We start from the raw sequence: 15,486 nt of genomic DNA on the forward strand, positions 1-15,486 counted from the left end.
CCTTTATGGCCACCATGTACCCATCCTCTGATGGCTACTTCCAGCAGGATAATGCACCATGTCACAAAGCTTGAATCATTTCAAATTGGTTTCTTGAACATGACAATGAGTTCACTGTACTAAAATGGCCCCCACAGTCACCAGATCTCAACCCAATAGAGCATCTTTGGGATGTGGTGGAACGGGAGCTTCGTGCCCTGGATGTGCATCCCACAAATCTCCATCAACTGCAAGATGCTATCTTATCAATATGGGCCAACATTTCTAAAGAATGCTTTCAGCACCTTGTTGAATCAATGCCATGTAGAATTAAGGCAGTTCTGAAGGCGAAAGGGGGTCAAACACAGTATTAGTATGGTGTTCCTAATAATCCTTTAGGTGAGTGTATACAGTATATCCTCCTTACAAACTGCAGTTAATCTATTGCACACTCAGATCTAGAACATGCACAGAAATAGAAAAACTAAAATAATAATATTCACAATTGGGATACCATCCTTCAATTTCATAATCTGCTGTCATTTCTGGCCTCCGGCAGCATGCTTAAAAGCTTTTTCACAATTTGGGAGCAGAAAAATAAAAAATAAAAGAGGATTTTATCCATAATTTAATTTATGTATTTTTAACACAGCTGCACAACACTGACAAAGCTATAGTGCAATTTTCACTTTGACAATACTTTATTAAAACACATCTTCTGTACCACAACTGTCACGTGATTGTTAACTTTCAATAACAGCTCTGCACAGAAATCACAGTACAGTAGATTCAGAACCTCAGGTGGCATTTCTGCTCCAACCTTCATATTGTCATTGCATCCACACTGTTTTAACTTTGGCATCTTTTTAAAAAAGCTTTTCTTTAATGCGATCACACTCTTATTTACAACAAGTCTTACCTGTTTTATTGTTTATGTTTTGTCTTCTATTATTGTTGTATTGTTTAAACTGTCTGATTTTATTTGCCTCATTGCCTGCTGAAATGTTTCAATCCTGGTTTAACCATATAAGCACTGTATTATTATTATTATTATTATTATTATTATTATCATCATCATTCTTCCATGCTCTCATATATAAGGTGGGGTAGAAAGAGTCCATTCTTCATTTAGTCACTCAGATTCATCTTTCCTTTGCAGGCCTTTATCCATCCATCCTGGTATTACAATATATATTATAAAGTTCATGGGGAAAAAAACATTACAAGCCCAATTACTCAACCTCACAAACAGTATGTCCACAGTATTTATTTGTCTGATTCCTCTATTAGTCCAGTCACCCACCATACATCCATCAGGAGGGTGGTGGTTGCACACTGTGTGGTATGGTGCTGTTTGTGCCACAGTCGATGTACTCGTATGTCTCAAGCGAGAGCTGCTCATAGTGGGCCAGGTAGTACACCGTCATAGACATCCTGCAGCAAACGGACGACAAAACAAAGTACAATTAAACTGATACTGATAATAACTTGAACTCTGTAACTTGGTTAGCAACATTTGGATTTAAAGGGACTCGTCAACATGTTTGCACCATACAGTCTATGGTTGGCACTTCTTTGCTTTCTTCTCAGGAAACGGAGAGAAAGAATCTCAGTAGTAGACACACACAGCACAGAGCTGGAGTCAGGATATGGCTACGCAAGCCAAAAACACACCTTCCAACACCTCTAAAGCTTACGAACGCGTTGTATCTTGTTTGTTTACTGTGCACACAAACAGGAATGTAAAAACAACAAACGGTGGTTTTAGTGGGTGTGACATGATGAATCCATTTATTGGTGAAGAACTTTTTATCCATCAGCCCAGCACTTAGCACAGTTTCCCAGAGTCTGGTTGTCAAAGTGAGGTCGCTAGACTTGGTACTATCAAGCCTGTACAGAGACCTATACTAAACCCACTTACTTAAGAGTGGGAGAGACTACAAAGTAGTACTGGGCAGATGGATACCGTGTTGTTAGCTTGTAAATTCAGCACACAAATCTCTAAAATCACACATTGATATTTCTGTCTGTAAGTGAAATAAATTATAAAAGGATATTCTATATTTTACCTAATAGACCCAAACTATTCCTTCATCACCATGTACACACATACTTTATTTTGACTCACACACACTTTCCTGCTCCCCAAAATCTCACTAGAGCAAATTCACTATTTCCTGTTACTGAAATGAGTCATTAATGACTATCTATATGTCTTTTTACTATGTGTATCTTTTATTACTTGACAGAGACATCTGCACAAGAATTCCAATGCTCTTCGTTTGCTTGCATCTGAGCAATTGAGCAAATGCCAAATAAAAAGTCTTGTAGTGAACTGAATTGTGTTGGCTTCAGCACAAACTGGGGTAGAGGTCAACACAGATACAGTAAATGGTTATTCCTCTGTTATCTGGCATTAGTAGCACTGACAATACTGAGACCATCCTTAGAATGTTACTACAAAACTACTGTTAAAAGATTCAAGCCAAGAAGTGAACAGAAGTGAAAAAATGAAATATTCATATTTGGTTTTCAAGAGTTTAGACTGCATGAAATGCAGTGCATGAACAAACCACATCCCGACTCTGTGTAGCAAATTAAAGCAAATACTGCGGAAACTTGAGGAATTGGCGTTCCACCAAACTGGAAAATTCCAACTCGTTTAATTTGGCAAGATAGTATTAAAACTCACAGTAAGGCCAGAGCAGCGTACTACCCGTCGTTAATAGAGGAAAATAAGAACAGTCTCATGTCTCTCTCTCTCTCATATATCCATATTGCAAAAATCAGGAAAATCCAGTCTAAAAATGATGCAGAAAAACTAGTCCAGGCATTTGTTATCAGGCTGCTCAAAAAAGTCCATGAGGACTCTTCAGCTGATTCAGAATGCTGCAGCACGTGTTCTGAGAGGAACCAGGAAGAGCTTCTCTGCATTGGCTTCCAGTAAAATGCTGTTCTGCCAGTGTCTGGATGTGTGTGAATGTTAGTTTCTGTTTCAGCACTTAGGCTCAGTGTATGAATGTGTATGACTGGATGCAGATGTAGTGTAAAAGCGCTTTGAGTGGTCGAAAAGACTAGAAAGGCACTATACAAGTAGGCAGACACCATCTCCACATTTAAGAGTAGGCTTAAGACCTTCCTCTTTGATAAAGCTTATAGTTAGGGCTGGCTCAGGTGAGTCCTGAACCATCCCTTAGTTATGCTGCTATAAGCCTAGACTGCTGGGGGATTTCCCATGATGCACTGAGCTCCTCTCTCCTCTACTTTCTCTCCCTCTGTATGCAACCTCATCCCATTATTGCATGTTACTAACACAACTTCTCCCCTTTCTGGTAGTCTTGTGCTTTCTCGTCCCTCTCCTCTCTCCTCCTATCACTTCCTGCAGGTGTTTCTGGCTCTGGAGCTGTGGAGTCTGGATCTGTGGTTGCGGGTCACCTGCTGCCCCCGTGTTCATGCTCAGCACCCTCTGCTAAAACAACTATTGTTACTAGTCCTATTGTTATTATAATCATTAACATTACTATAAATATCTGTTCCATTATTCATTCAGTTTGTACCTCTGTGTGTATATTGTTTAGCCTGCCCCCCTCCCCCCAAATCCCTCTCTCCCTCTTTATGGCTCTCTCTCGCCCTCTCGCTCTCTCTCTCCCTCACCCCCAACTGGTGGAGGCAGATGGCCGCCCCCCCTGAGCCATGGTTCTGCTCGAGGTTTCTGCCTCTTAAAAGGAAGTTTTTCCTTGCCTCTGTCGCCTAGTGCTGCTCTTGGTGGGTATTGTTGGGTTTCTGTAAATAATATCACAGAGTACGGTCTAGACCTGCTCTCTTATGAGCGCTATGAGAAAACTGAATTGGATACTTACTGCAGGTGCAGATACAGAATGTGGACGGGCAGGGAAACCCTCCTACAGTAGTTACTGCAGAAAAAAAAAAGAGTGCCATGTACATTATTTGTACAATAATGACAATATCACAATACATTGACAATACATGTTTTGAACAGATTAAGCAGATGTGAAACACACAGACAGACAATAAGCCTAAACAGAAACACATAATACATTCCAGGAGGACAAAGCTGACTCTACCACCAGGTAAGCTGGTATAACAGGCTCTACCAGTGTACATGGAAATTTAAAACCAACACCATCTGATCTTACACACAGAGCTGTGAAGTTTTACTTTCTGTATTCTTTTTGTAAATGTAACTACGGAGATTGAATAATTATTTGCACATTACATTTGCATATTTACTGTACAGATTGGTATCAAGTGGTACAGAGAATACTCAAAATGTCAATTTGTTTAACAGCAACAGAAACTGTGAGAAGCAGCAGCATTTAGGAATGATTCTGAATGAAAAGAGAAACTCGGAGCAGCAGAGTAGTGAATATGACATGACTGAAGTCTGCATATTTTATTACGCTCCGAATGAGATCCGTATGATACAGTCAGTAACACTGGCAGCTCACCTCATGTCAGGGTCTGTCAGCCTGATGGGGATCACAAAGGAGTACTGGAAGGAAGAGTCACAAGCCATTCATTCAGTATATTCAGATACCACTTTAAAGTAATTCACAACACATGGAAATCTGAACAGAACTTTTTCAGGCCAACAGGTCTGTCTGTCACTACTTTCTGACTCTCTGTGGCTCTCTGCTCCAAGCCCACTGGTTCTACCGAGTATGTAAAGCTTTAAAAACAGCTCACAAATAGTTATGTTTAAAAGGTTCAGCAATTTCCTCCAAAACAAACAAACAGGCGGGAAAAGTGCATTTGTTGGGGTCTATTTTCAGCCACGAAATTAATCCTAAATTGTTTTTTGGCTCTCTTTTTCAGGAATGCCCTGTTTACACACACACACACACACACACACACACACACACACACACACACACACACACAGCAGCATCCTCATGTCAGCACAAAGCAGCAACCAACACACTGTTGAAGGATACACAACCTGATGTGCTCTGCTGATTCTGAGACATTTGACACTATCTGAAACATCCGTGATCAGATCAGTGTTAATGTGCCCAGGACGCCCTTGACAAAGAGATTTTATCTCAATGGCTCTTTTACCCTGGTTAAATAAAATTTAAAAAATCCTTCACTGCTGTTATTTCCACGCAAGATTCAGATTTAGATTTAGTAGCTGTCACTCTACATCGGTCACTGTTTAATTCTACACATTGATACATCCTGGGCAGCCCTTCTTACCAAAAATATAGTTTCTCACAAAAGTGATTATACCCCTCACATTTTTGTAAATATTTGATTATATCTTTTCATGTGACCCAATTTGGACATTTTCACTTAGGGGTGTACTCACTTTTGCGGTTTAGACATTAACGGCTGTGTGATGTGTTTTTGAGGGGATCAAAACGAGGACCTTTGAGCAAGTCTGCTTCTATTACTTTATTAATGGTTTAAGTCTTTTCATGGGATTGTGACAATATGAAAAACATAGAATGTATCAACATGATCTTTTAACAAACATCCTGCTGTATCTCATGTCACAATGGCAATTGTCTGTCTGTGTTTGTTGGCAGATTTTGCAAGAATGGTGATATAAGAATATAATGATCTTAATAATAGAAACCAGTCTTAACCATGTTTTTTGCTAACATACATTATACTGTTCGGTCGTTCATCCTTAGATGATACTATCTGTTCCTGTGAGCTTGGGATGACTCACCATTTTTATGGATAGTGGTTGGACAGAGGTGACATTCTTAATGGAAACTGTTCCCACCACCGTGTCAAAGTTCAGGGCCTGCACAGTCAGATTGTATGCCTGCACCGCTGCAAAGTTGTGGTTGGTGATGTTCAGGACATTCTACAAGGAAACACATTTGGCATTTATAACATGACACATCGCCCTTAAATGAGAGAGTTCCACTGTTCTATTATGACAAATCCTATCAATCCTTCCATCCACACCTTTCACTTTTCTTCCTTCATCCATCAAACCCTTCATTCCTCTCTTTCACTCCCTCTCTACCCACCGTGATGTTAATTTGGACATCGTCTTCAGTGAAGTAAACAAATGATGACTCGATGGCTACTAGAGAAAGAAGGACAGAGCGTGGGAACAGGAAGAACACCACCAGGGAGCTGACCAGGAGGCACAGACCAACCGACGTAGCAACGTACAGCTTCCTGAGAGAGGAGCGAACAGATCAGTGGAATACATCAAAACATCATCAGCCAAGTGAAACCACCTTAGACCAGCCTGTTCATGTAATAACTTATAAACCATTCAGACCAACACAGGTTAGACCCGAGTCGGGAGTCAAATCTCTCTCCACAGATGTACACAGTGTAAGTGTTTTCTTACGTGTGTCTGGGACTCAGCCTCTGGTCATTACAGGGGATGACGGCCACGAGCTTGCTCTCCTGACCTGTAACACACATGGAACATGGTTTCATAGCATAGATGGAATGTGGGAGCAAATTTGATATTGTGAGTAGTTTGATCCTCTCAACTGCAAAAGAATTGAGTCACGATACCCCAGGAGCACAGCTGGGTATGTTTTAAGGCTTGTACCACGACCAAGTGGGAAGCTTCTGGTCAGAGACGTAAATCTCACGAGGAAGTCGACCCCAGACGACCCCACCGTCTCGGCGCGGATCACAAACTGTCTCTCGGACATATCTGCATGGATGAAGGCTCGCCACCTTCAACTAAACCTCTGTAAGACTGAACTCTTGGTCATTCCAGCCAAGCAATCTGTCCACCATAACATCACACATTATGGAGTTTAGGTAGATGACTCCTCAACCATCACTCCAACCAGGGTGGTGAGTAACTTGGGTGTCGTGATTGATGACCAGCTGTCCTTTTCAGACCATGCTGGTACTGTCTCTCGGTCATGCTGCTTTGCTCTATACAACATCAGAAAAATCAGGCCCTACCTCACTCAGCACCCCACCCAACTTCTGGTACAGGCCATGGTTATCTCTCGCATCGACTATTGCAACGCCCTCCTAGCAGGTCTCCCAGCTTGTGCGGTGAAACCCCTACAAATGGTTCAGAACGCAGCAGGGTGTCTGGTTTTTGATCAGCCCAAAAGGACTCATGTCACTCCATTACTCAGTGACCTCCACTGGCTCCCCGTGGCCTCCAGAATCAGATTCAAGTCACTAATGCTTGCATACAGAGTGACTACTGGGTCTGCACCATCTACGTAAACTCCATAATACAAACTTACGTTCCTTCTCGGCCGCTACGCTCCTCCAACGAACACCGCCTGGCTCTGCCATCCCTTCACACAAAGCAATCCCAGTCCCGGCTATTCTCATCTGTGACACCACGATGGTGGAACGAGCTACCACACGCCATCAGAGCAGGGGCGTCCCTCTCTAACTTCAAGAAGCTCCTGAAAACTCATCTCTTCCGAGAACACTTCCTCTTGCAACACCTCTAACTCCTAACTCCTAACATGCACTTCCTGTGCTCTTCTTCTATCCCCTTACAATTATCTTGTATTGATTGCACTTTTTTGTTAAGTCTTACTTCTTTCCCTAGGTATTTACCCCATTGATGTTATAGGTGCTATTAACTTTTACTAGTATTTTTTGCTGCTCTTACTAGTATATATTGTCAGTTGTAGATCTTGAGCTGTATTTGATGCTCTGTTGATGCTTGAATGTTGTTTCTCAAATGTAAGTCGCTTTGGGAAAAAACGTCAAATGAGTAAATGTAAATGTAAGTCCCTTAAGCCTGCATTCTTTTGAACAGCGACTCTTCTGGTTGCAAAAAGAAGTCCAGTTCCATTAGAAACAATGGTAAAATTCTCAGCTGAATAATTACCTCAGTAAACACTTTCCTAATGAGTTTATGGTCTCATTCAATAGTTTCATGTTTTCTTCAATACAGATTGATGTTCATTTAGTAAATTAAAGGTCACATTTAGAGGAAAATAGACCATAAAGCAGAGTATGCTTCAGGGCAGGATTATCTATGTTACCATGGCGACCTGTCAATCAGGCTAGAGTGACTCGTACCCTCGGCACTGTGGAAATTGAACCTGTGCCGTTGAAAAAGCTTATTAGGAGTTGGCTGTTCACTTTCTCTGGTGAGTACATTTAGTTTTAAGACTGTTGTTCGCTAGACAAAATTGTCTGCCCTGTTAAAATGACAGTTAACGTGAATTACAGATGCACCTAGCTAAGCAAGCTAGCTAGCTTCACACACGGCTGTTAGCTCCACCATCTCGTCCAAATATGGTCACACCTATCGGCCAAACTTGGCAGTCCACAAACCAACAGGTGATGTCACGATGACTGCATCCACTTCTTGTATACAGTTTATGACCACGACCCAACATTTTTATTTGTTTTTATTTTTTACAATACAGTGTTAGCACTTTGAGGCTGATAGCAATTTGTTGCTATATGAAAGTTAAAAAAAAAATCTCATAATATCTTATTTGATAAGGATAATAATGAATTACATTTATATAGCGCTTTATCATAGATACTCAAAGCGCTTCACAGTGATGTGGGGGGTACTCACCTCAACCACCACCAATGTGTAGCACGGCAGCCATTTAGCGCCAGAACGCTCACCACACATCAGCTTGAGGCAGAGAGGGAGGGAAACATTGAGCCAATTACATCGGGGGATGATTAGATGGCCAGATGGTGAAAGCCAGGTTGGGAATTTTGCCATGGCACCGGGGAACCCCCTACTCTTTGCGACAAGTGCCATGGGATTATTAATGACCACAGAGAGTCAGGACCTCGGTGTAATGTCTCATCCGAAGGACGGGCTGATATTCCTTTTTAACATAAATCATGAGCAAACATTCAAGCATCCCTTATATTTGATTATTAAAAATGTGACAGATGTGTACAGAACACATTTTGCAGTGTAAAAATATCCTTGTCAGTGCTCTCTGGTGGAAAAACTACATAATGGTGTCACTGTTTCCAGATTACCTAACAAATCTTTTGGCCCTGTCAGACACACTACAAAGACGGTTACTGTGCAATAAACAGGATACTTGTTACACCAAATACAACAAACAAAGGAGTGCTTCTAGCTGTCGTGCGGCCGCCATCTTGTTTTCTAGTGCATGTGTGGAATGCATGTGTGCGTGCAGACCCTGGATGTAGTATGTATACAGGCATGTGCATGTCTCATGCAAGTCCACAGCTGTCCGTTAGCCTTGGGTTGTATCTGTTTTTTCATACCTCCCTGATATTTCATCGGGGTCCAGGGTATATCACGGTATTTGTGTAAAAAAATAAAGTAACAGCTGAGTCATTGTAGCATGTATGACAATGTCTAGCCTACAATGATGTGTGTCTAGGAGATACATCTAACGCTTAATCTTATTTTTTCTCTTATTTATTTTTCTATTCTACTTTTTCTTGTATTTTCTTATCTGTTGTGTTGTATCTGGAGCTGCTGTAACAAGTCAATTTGAATGAGAACATGAATACCAGTGTGGGATCAATAAAGTCTATCTTTAGACATTTACTTAGTAGGGCAGTACCGAATGTCTGTTGTCAAATGAAGTCACTTGGGAAAAAAATCCTCAAACAAAATCCTCAATTTGAATAAAGCGATACACCTGATTAAATGAGTTAGTGTTTCATCAATACAAAGACAAATACGATGATATACTGTAGACCAGGCAGAGTAGATTCAGTTCTTGGTGTATTTAATAATAAAACAACAGGCTTATGTGGTGTAGAGGCAGGCACAAAGGTGAACAGTCCAAATCAAAGCAAACAAAATCCAAACTGGTACAGGCGATAATCCAAAGACAATAAATCCAAACTAAATCCAAACACACGAGCAGAAAACAAAAAATAAAAGACAAAGACGACGGACAACAGACAATGTGAGGACACTCAAATATGCAAGAGGACATTGATTAACAAAACACAAGTGGAAATATCAGGGTGTACCAAACAAGTACAGAGCCTGGGCTGAGTACAAACACCAGGTTTTTTCAGACAGCTAGCGGACCGTAAGGAGATATTCACTAATTATGGCAAAAGAGTGTATTGGATTAGAATCACTTACCCCACCTTTAATGATTAGAACTGGTCAGTTATGGTGCTGTTAGATTGCTGCTAGATTATTATTAACACAGGTGCACACCTCCCCTTGTGTGTGCAAACGGGAGAGTAAACAATTTTTTAACCACAATAAAGATGTTGTTTTTGAAAGGCTAACAAATGTGGACTGAAACATGTTGTGAAATTTGGAAATGACTAAATCTGTCTTTTTTCAATAAATGTAGACTTTTGGACTTCACAATGCTCTGGAGTTATTGAAAATGTTTCGATCACACAAGTAAGGAAACAATCCCATGCAGCCACTAGGGTTGGGCGATTGGGCAAATATATCTGCAATCTTTTTGGGTTTTTTGGCAATTTATTTTGCTAATTTAAATTTCAGCCCTGAAGAATGAGTGAGAGCCACCGCTCAGCGACAGACTCTCGTTCAGCAAGCTAACCCAGTATAAAAAGGCCAGCAACGGCCAAAAGAAGCAGAGGAGAACAGCGTGTAGAGCTGCATATACTGTACACACACGGGCAATCGCCAGTTGTTGGGCTGATGGTGGCTGGTTGGAAAATTCTCTTAACCTTAACCTCAACACATCACCTCCATCAGTTTAATAGAAAGAAGAGCATCTGTATTTGTAAGGCATTGAAAATCATACCTTTGGGTTTTCCAAATACCCTGCTATATCAGAGATCAATAACTCTTTCAACCTACAAATTTGTATTGAATTAAGATAGAGAAAACAGTGAAATGATTAAAGAAAAAGATGATTTATCGATAATAGAAATAATCATAATAAATAATAATAGCTGACACTTAGAATGGATGGAACTTCTTATTCCAGACAAAGGGGTTGTGTGTGTGTGTGTGTGTGTGTGTGTGTGTGTGTGTGTGTGTGTGTGTGTGTGTGTGTGTGTGTGTGTGTGTGTGTATTACCTCTGGGTATGCGTCCTGTACCCTGGCAGGTGGGACAGTGCACTGTCTCTCCTGAGCTGCGTCTCCTGCTACAGCTCTGCTTATTGATGTCCTCCTTCTCAATTATACGCTGGCTGTCATCGTCTTGGCCGTACCTACTGTGCTGCGATCCCGACCCCGTAGAGCCACCATCACACCTGCTGTGAACTGCCCCCATACCTGAAGAAACACCAAGAACATTTCAGCTACTAGTCAACTACAAAATTTAGACAGACTGTTGGCCCCATCTATACTACTATGGAGGAGGAAAAAAAAAATCTTCATTCGAAATGTTTTGAGGACAAATTCTTCATGTTACTAAAATAAAGTCATAATTTCAAGATGATTCATAACATAAAATATGCATGTTTTTCTTATAATATTAAGATATTAAGATTTAATTCTCATATTGTGACTTTTTTCTCCTAAAAGTATTACTTTATCTTGAACTATTTTAAAATTATGACTTTATCATTATGATATTTTGATTTATGTCTTTAAATGTCAGATATTAGACATTGGTCCTAATACTCCATAATACAAAACCACACTTTCAGTCACTAGCACACACTCTAGTAGAGGATTAAAGGATAGTATCCCACTTTTTCAAGTCCTTCTTAAAACAATACTCACATGCCCATATGAACTGTGACACTGTTTTGGCTTGCTGCAGTCCTGTTCGTACTGACCTTTAAGATATCCCTTCTAAAGCTTTCTAATCTGAAAGATGGAGGACAAAATCTACAGTCCTTCCATGCAAAAATGCATTCTGATGTTTATCTGAAGCTAATGTTGGTTTTAGAATAACAGGGATATATTTTACTGTTACATTAATTTGAGTAAACTTGTCTTTGGTTCCCTGGTCAGTGTTTCCATGCTGAGCTGTGGCACAGGGACAGTAACACAAAGAGGGGATTTTGTTGGAAAGATGTAGACATACCTCCTTCATTTGCTTAACTCTTCTGAAACATCATATTAGCTTCAGCAGATATTAATGAGCTGGCCAGATGCTAAACATTTGAAAATCGCCTTTTCAATTCAAGGTTTGGTTGTTCTACTAATGTAACGCAAATGCAGCCTGCGTGTCCATTTCACAAGCCGGCAGAAATACTTTCACTTTCCATTAATGTCGCCGAATGAATGCAGACTACACACTGAATACACATCTACGTCACAGGACTGATTCTTTAACAGAATCCTCTCATTACGCAGAGCAAGCTTTCTTTTGATGGAAATTACTTCTGTTCTCTAATTTGCATTGGTTGCCATTTGTTTTATAGCGATGTCCGATGAATTAATTAAAGGGATTTTTGAAGTTAGGTTGTATGAGATACTTGTGTATAACCTACACTAGATGTTGGTTGGCACTCCCAGATTTGGAGAAGCAGACAGAAATATATTTAGAATATTTTACACAGATTTCTCTTGCAGTAAAATCGCCCTTTATGACAGTTAACTGAAGCCGGAACTGGAACTCACTCACTAAAAAGACTTTGACATATACTTAATGACATGTACATCACATGTTAATCCTTATTCTTGAGAAAAGGAGATAGGTCTGGTGTCTGGTTCAGTCATTTCACACTCATAAACAAAAATAAGCTGGCCAGGATAGTCAAAACAGCAGGAAAGGTAATAGGCCAGCAACAAAAGTCACTGGATGACCTTCACAGTACAGCAGTAATTAGGAAGGCCCTGAGCATCATTGGTGATAGCAAACACTCCCTCCAGATTGAGTTTGAGCTGCTCCCTTCATGTCGATGATACAGCCTCTGGCAAACAGAAATATCTATAAGCAATCCAGAAAGTATATTGTACACTGCGTAAGAGGTAAACTGCAGTGATGTGATGTGCGGAGAATGTACGGCACCGATGTGATATGATGTTGGTATGTTTATATAGGTCTATGTTTTGTATAACGATGTTTTTACAGGTCTGGTGAGACCAAAGACGGTTTTCGAGCCTTGGCTGGACAATAAAGTGGTGTTCTTACCCCCCCTTTTGTTAGTTAAGCGTCCTTGGGTTTGTGTGAAAGACGGTATATAAATCAAAGTTATTATTATTATTCTATTTTGTCAACTCTGTCAGACATACCAAAAAGCATGCTATTTTAATTTGATTAATTCAACAAGGGTGTCTAAAGTATCTAATAATGGTGTTCAGTAACATGGTTAAGCATTAAAATGCATTATATACATTTTTATTGTGATCACACTATTTTGAAAAATATATTTTTTTATTCCATTGTTTTGTACATTCCTTTTTAATATTCAGCATACATAATCAATCAATGTTCTTGGGCAAAGAAGACATTGTTGCATGTAGTTCGGCTGGTGTCTTAGTAAACACAATAAATTGAACTGAGTTACACATTTCTTTGTAAAAGGAAAAAAAAATCATCTGACAACTGTGTAACTGTAACTGTGTTATGTAGGTTCCAGTATCCTTCCTGTGGTTTTCCTTCCTCCTTCCAATGGCTCACTGGAGAATCAAAGAAAACTGTCAGAGACTAATAATATATTAATATGTCTCACTGTCCCACTACATCAGGGGCTATGCTGCAGAGCTCTCTTGTACCGCTTGATGCCTTCCCAGAAGAATGTCTTTGACTCGACAGAAGCAGACATCCCTCCTCCCATGTTTTGGGTGAGCATTTTCTGTTGGACTAGGAGGGTGCAGAAACTCCACTTTCAGATCTTGGTGCTCGGTGTCTACATCAATGGCCTTTACTAGTAGGGGTGGGGGGAAAAAAATCGATACAGCATAGTATCGTGATATTTGCCATGGCAATACTGTATCGATACACGGACGCCAAGTATCAATATTTTATTATATAAATTGCAGATGGGATTTTTAACTTTTTGGTACTAGAATAATAAAATCTATTGTTCTTTTAGTCCACTAGAAAACGTAACAGGACCATATAGAAGACTGAAAAAGTGATATTTGTGTGTATGTACCTTTTTAGATAAACAGATGTTGACAAAGTTTGAAAAGTTGTTGGAAAAAGGTAAAAAATTGCAATATATCTCAATATATTTAAAATCGCAATAAAATCGAATCGCAACATAAATATCGTGATAATACTGTATCGTGGAGCCTCTGGTGATTCCCACCCCTATTTACTAGCCACCAGTGGTCACCAGACACCACTGCTAGCCAGTCTCCATCCTCAATACTGTCAATAGTTATTTCGACTATAGTGACCTCAAGACCCTTCCGTAGCTCCCCTTCCATTTCCTCCCCCTCGCAAATTAAAGCAAATATCGCGGAAACTTGAGAGGAATTGGCGTTCCACCAAACTGGAAAAATCTCGTTTAATTTGGCAAGATAGTCTTAAAACTTATAGGAAGGCCCTCCGTAATGCCAGAGCAGCGTACTACTCGTCATTAATAGAGGAAAATAGGAACAACCCCAGGTTTCTTTTCAGCACTGTAGCCAGGCTGACAGAGAGTCACAGCTCTATTGAGCCAAGTATTCCCATAGCTCTCAGTAGTTACGACTTCTTGAGCTTCTTTAATGATAAAATTCTAGCTATTAGAGACAAAATTCACCAAGACCTGCCCTCAACTGGCACCAGGTTGCTTAAAGATGTTTTACCTTTAGTCAGCACCTCTATACTAGATATGATCAATCTATCTTTATCAACAGGCTATGTACCAGTACTTTAAAGTAACTGTAATTAAACCTCTTCTGAAAAAGCCCAAACTTGACCCGGATGTTTTAGCCAATTATAGACATATATCTAACCTTCCATTTCTCTCTAAGGTTCTGGAGAAAGCAGTTGCTAAACAGCTGTGTGACTTTCTACAGAGCAATAGTTTATTTGAGGATTTTCAGTCAGGATTTAGAGCTCATCATAGCACAGAGACAGCACTGGTGAAAATTACTAGCGACCTCCTTATTGCATCAGACAAAGGACTTGTCTCTGTACTGGTTTTATTAGATCTTAGTGCTGCATTTGATACCATTGACCATCAGATCCTATTGCAGAGACTGGAACATTTCATTGGCATTAAAGGAACCGCTCTAAGCTGGTTTAAGTCCTATTTATCAGATCGATTTCAGTTTGTACATGTTAACGATAAGTCCTCCATGCATGCCAAAGTTAGTCATGGAGTTCCTCAAGGATCTGTCCTTGGACCAATCCTCTTCACTTTATATATGCTTCCTTTAGGCAATATTATCAGGAAATATTCCATAAGCTTTCATTGTTATGCAGATGATACTCAGTTATATCTATCGATCAAACCAGATGAAACTCATCAGTTAGCTAAACTTCAAATGTGCCTTCAGGATGTTAAAACCTGGATGACCTGTAATTTTCTAATGTTAAACTCAGATAAAACTGAAGTTATTGTTCTAGGGCCTAAGCACCTCCGTGACGCATTATCTAAAGATATAGTTTCCCTTGATGGCATCGCCCTGGCCTCCAGCACCACTGTGAGGAATCTTGGAGTTATCTTTGATCAGGACATGTCATTTAAGTCTCACATTAAGCAAATTTCAAGGACCGCCTTTTTTCACCT

At 40.1% G+C, this 15,486-nt stretch overlaps 1 protein-coding gene across 2 annotated transcripts in view; it reads right to left on the reverse strand.

Annotated features, from left to right (window-relative positions):
- Positions 1 to 661: 661 nt before the first annotated feature.
- The window catches only part of LOC123984944 (transmembrane protein 106B-like), an 18,947-nt gene continuing 4,122 nt past the window's right edge, over positions 662 to 15,486 (reverse strand). The window contains exons 2-9 of one of the 2 annotated variants that reach the window (XM_046072228.1): positions 10,940 to 11,137; positions 6,317 to 6,380; positions 5,985 to 6,138; positions 5,675 to 5,815; positions 4,449 to 4,492; positions 3,840 to 3,893; positions 1,283 to 1,413; positions 662 to 1,155 (exon numbers count right to left, since the gene is read on the reverse strand). In XM_046072228.1, coding sequence (XP_045928184.1) covers positions 1,293 to 1,413; positions 3,840 to 3,893; positions 4,449 to 4,492; positions 5,675 to 5,815; positions 5,985 to 6,138; positions 6,317 to 6,380; positions 10,940 to 11,135 — 774 coding nt within the window. In that variant the 5' untranslated portion in view covers positions 11,136 to 11,137 and the 3' untranslated portion in view covers positions 662 to 1,155; positions 1,283 to 1,292. Of the gene's footprint in view, positions 1,414 to 3,839; positions 3,894 to 4,448; positions 4,493 to 5,674; positions 5,816 to 5,984; positions 6,139 to 6,316; positions 6,381 to 10,939; positions 11,138 to 15,486 lie in introns of both variants that reach the window. The other variant, XM_046072222.1, reaches the window with a different exon arrangement.

The sequence above is a fragment of the Micropterus dolomieu genome, linkage group LG02 (genome assembly GCF_021292245.1).
Source record: "Micropterus dolomieu isolate WLL.071019.BEF.003 ecotype Adirondacks linkage group LG02, ASM2129224v1, whole genome shotgun sequence".
NCBI lineage: Eukaryota > Metazoa > Chordata > Actinopteri > Centrarchiformes > Centrarchidae > Micropterus > Micropterus dolomieu.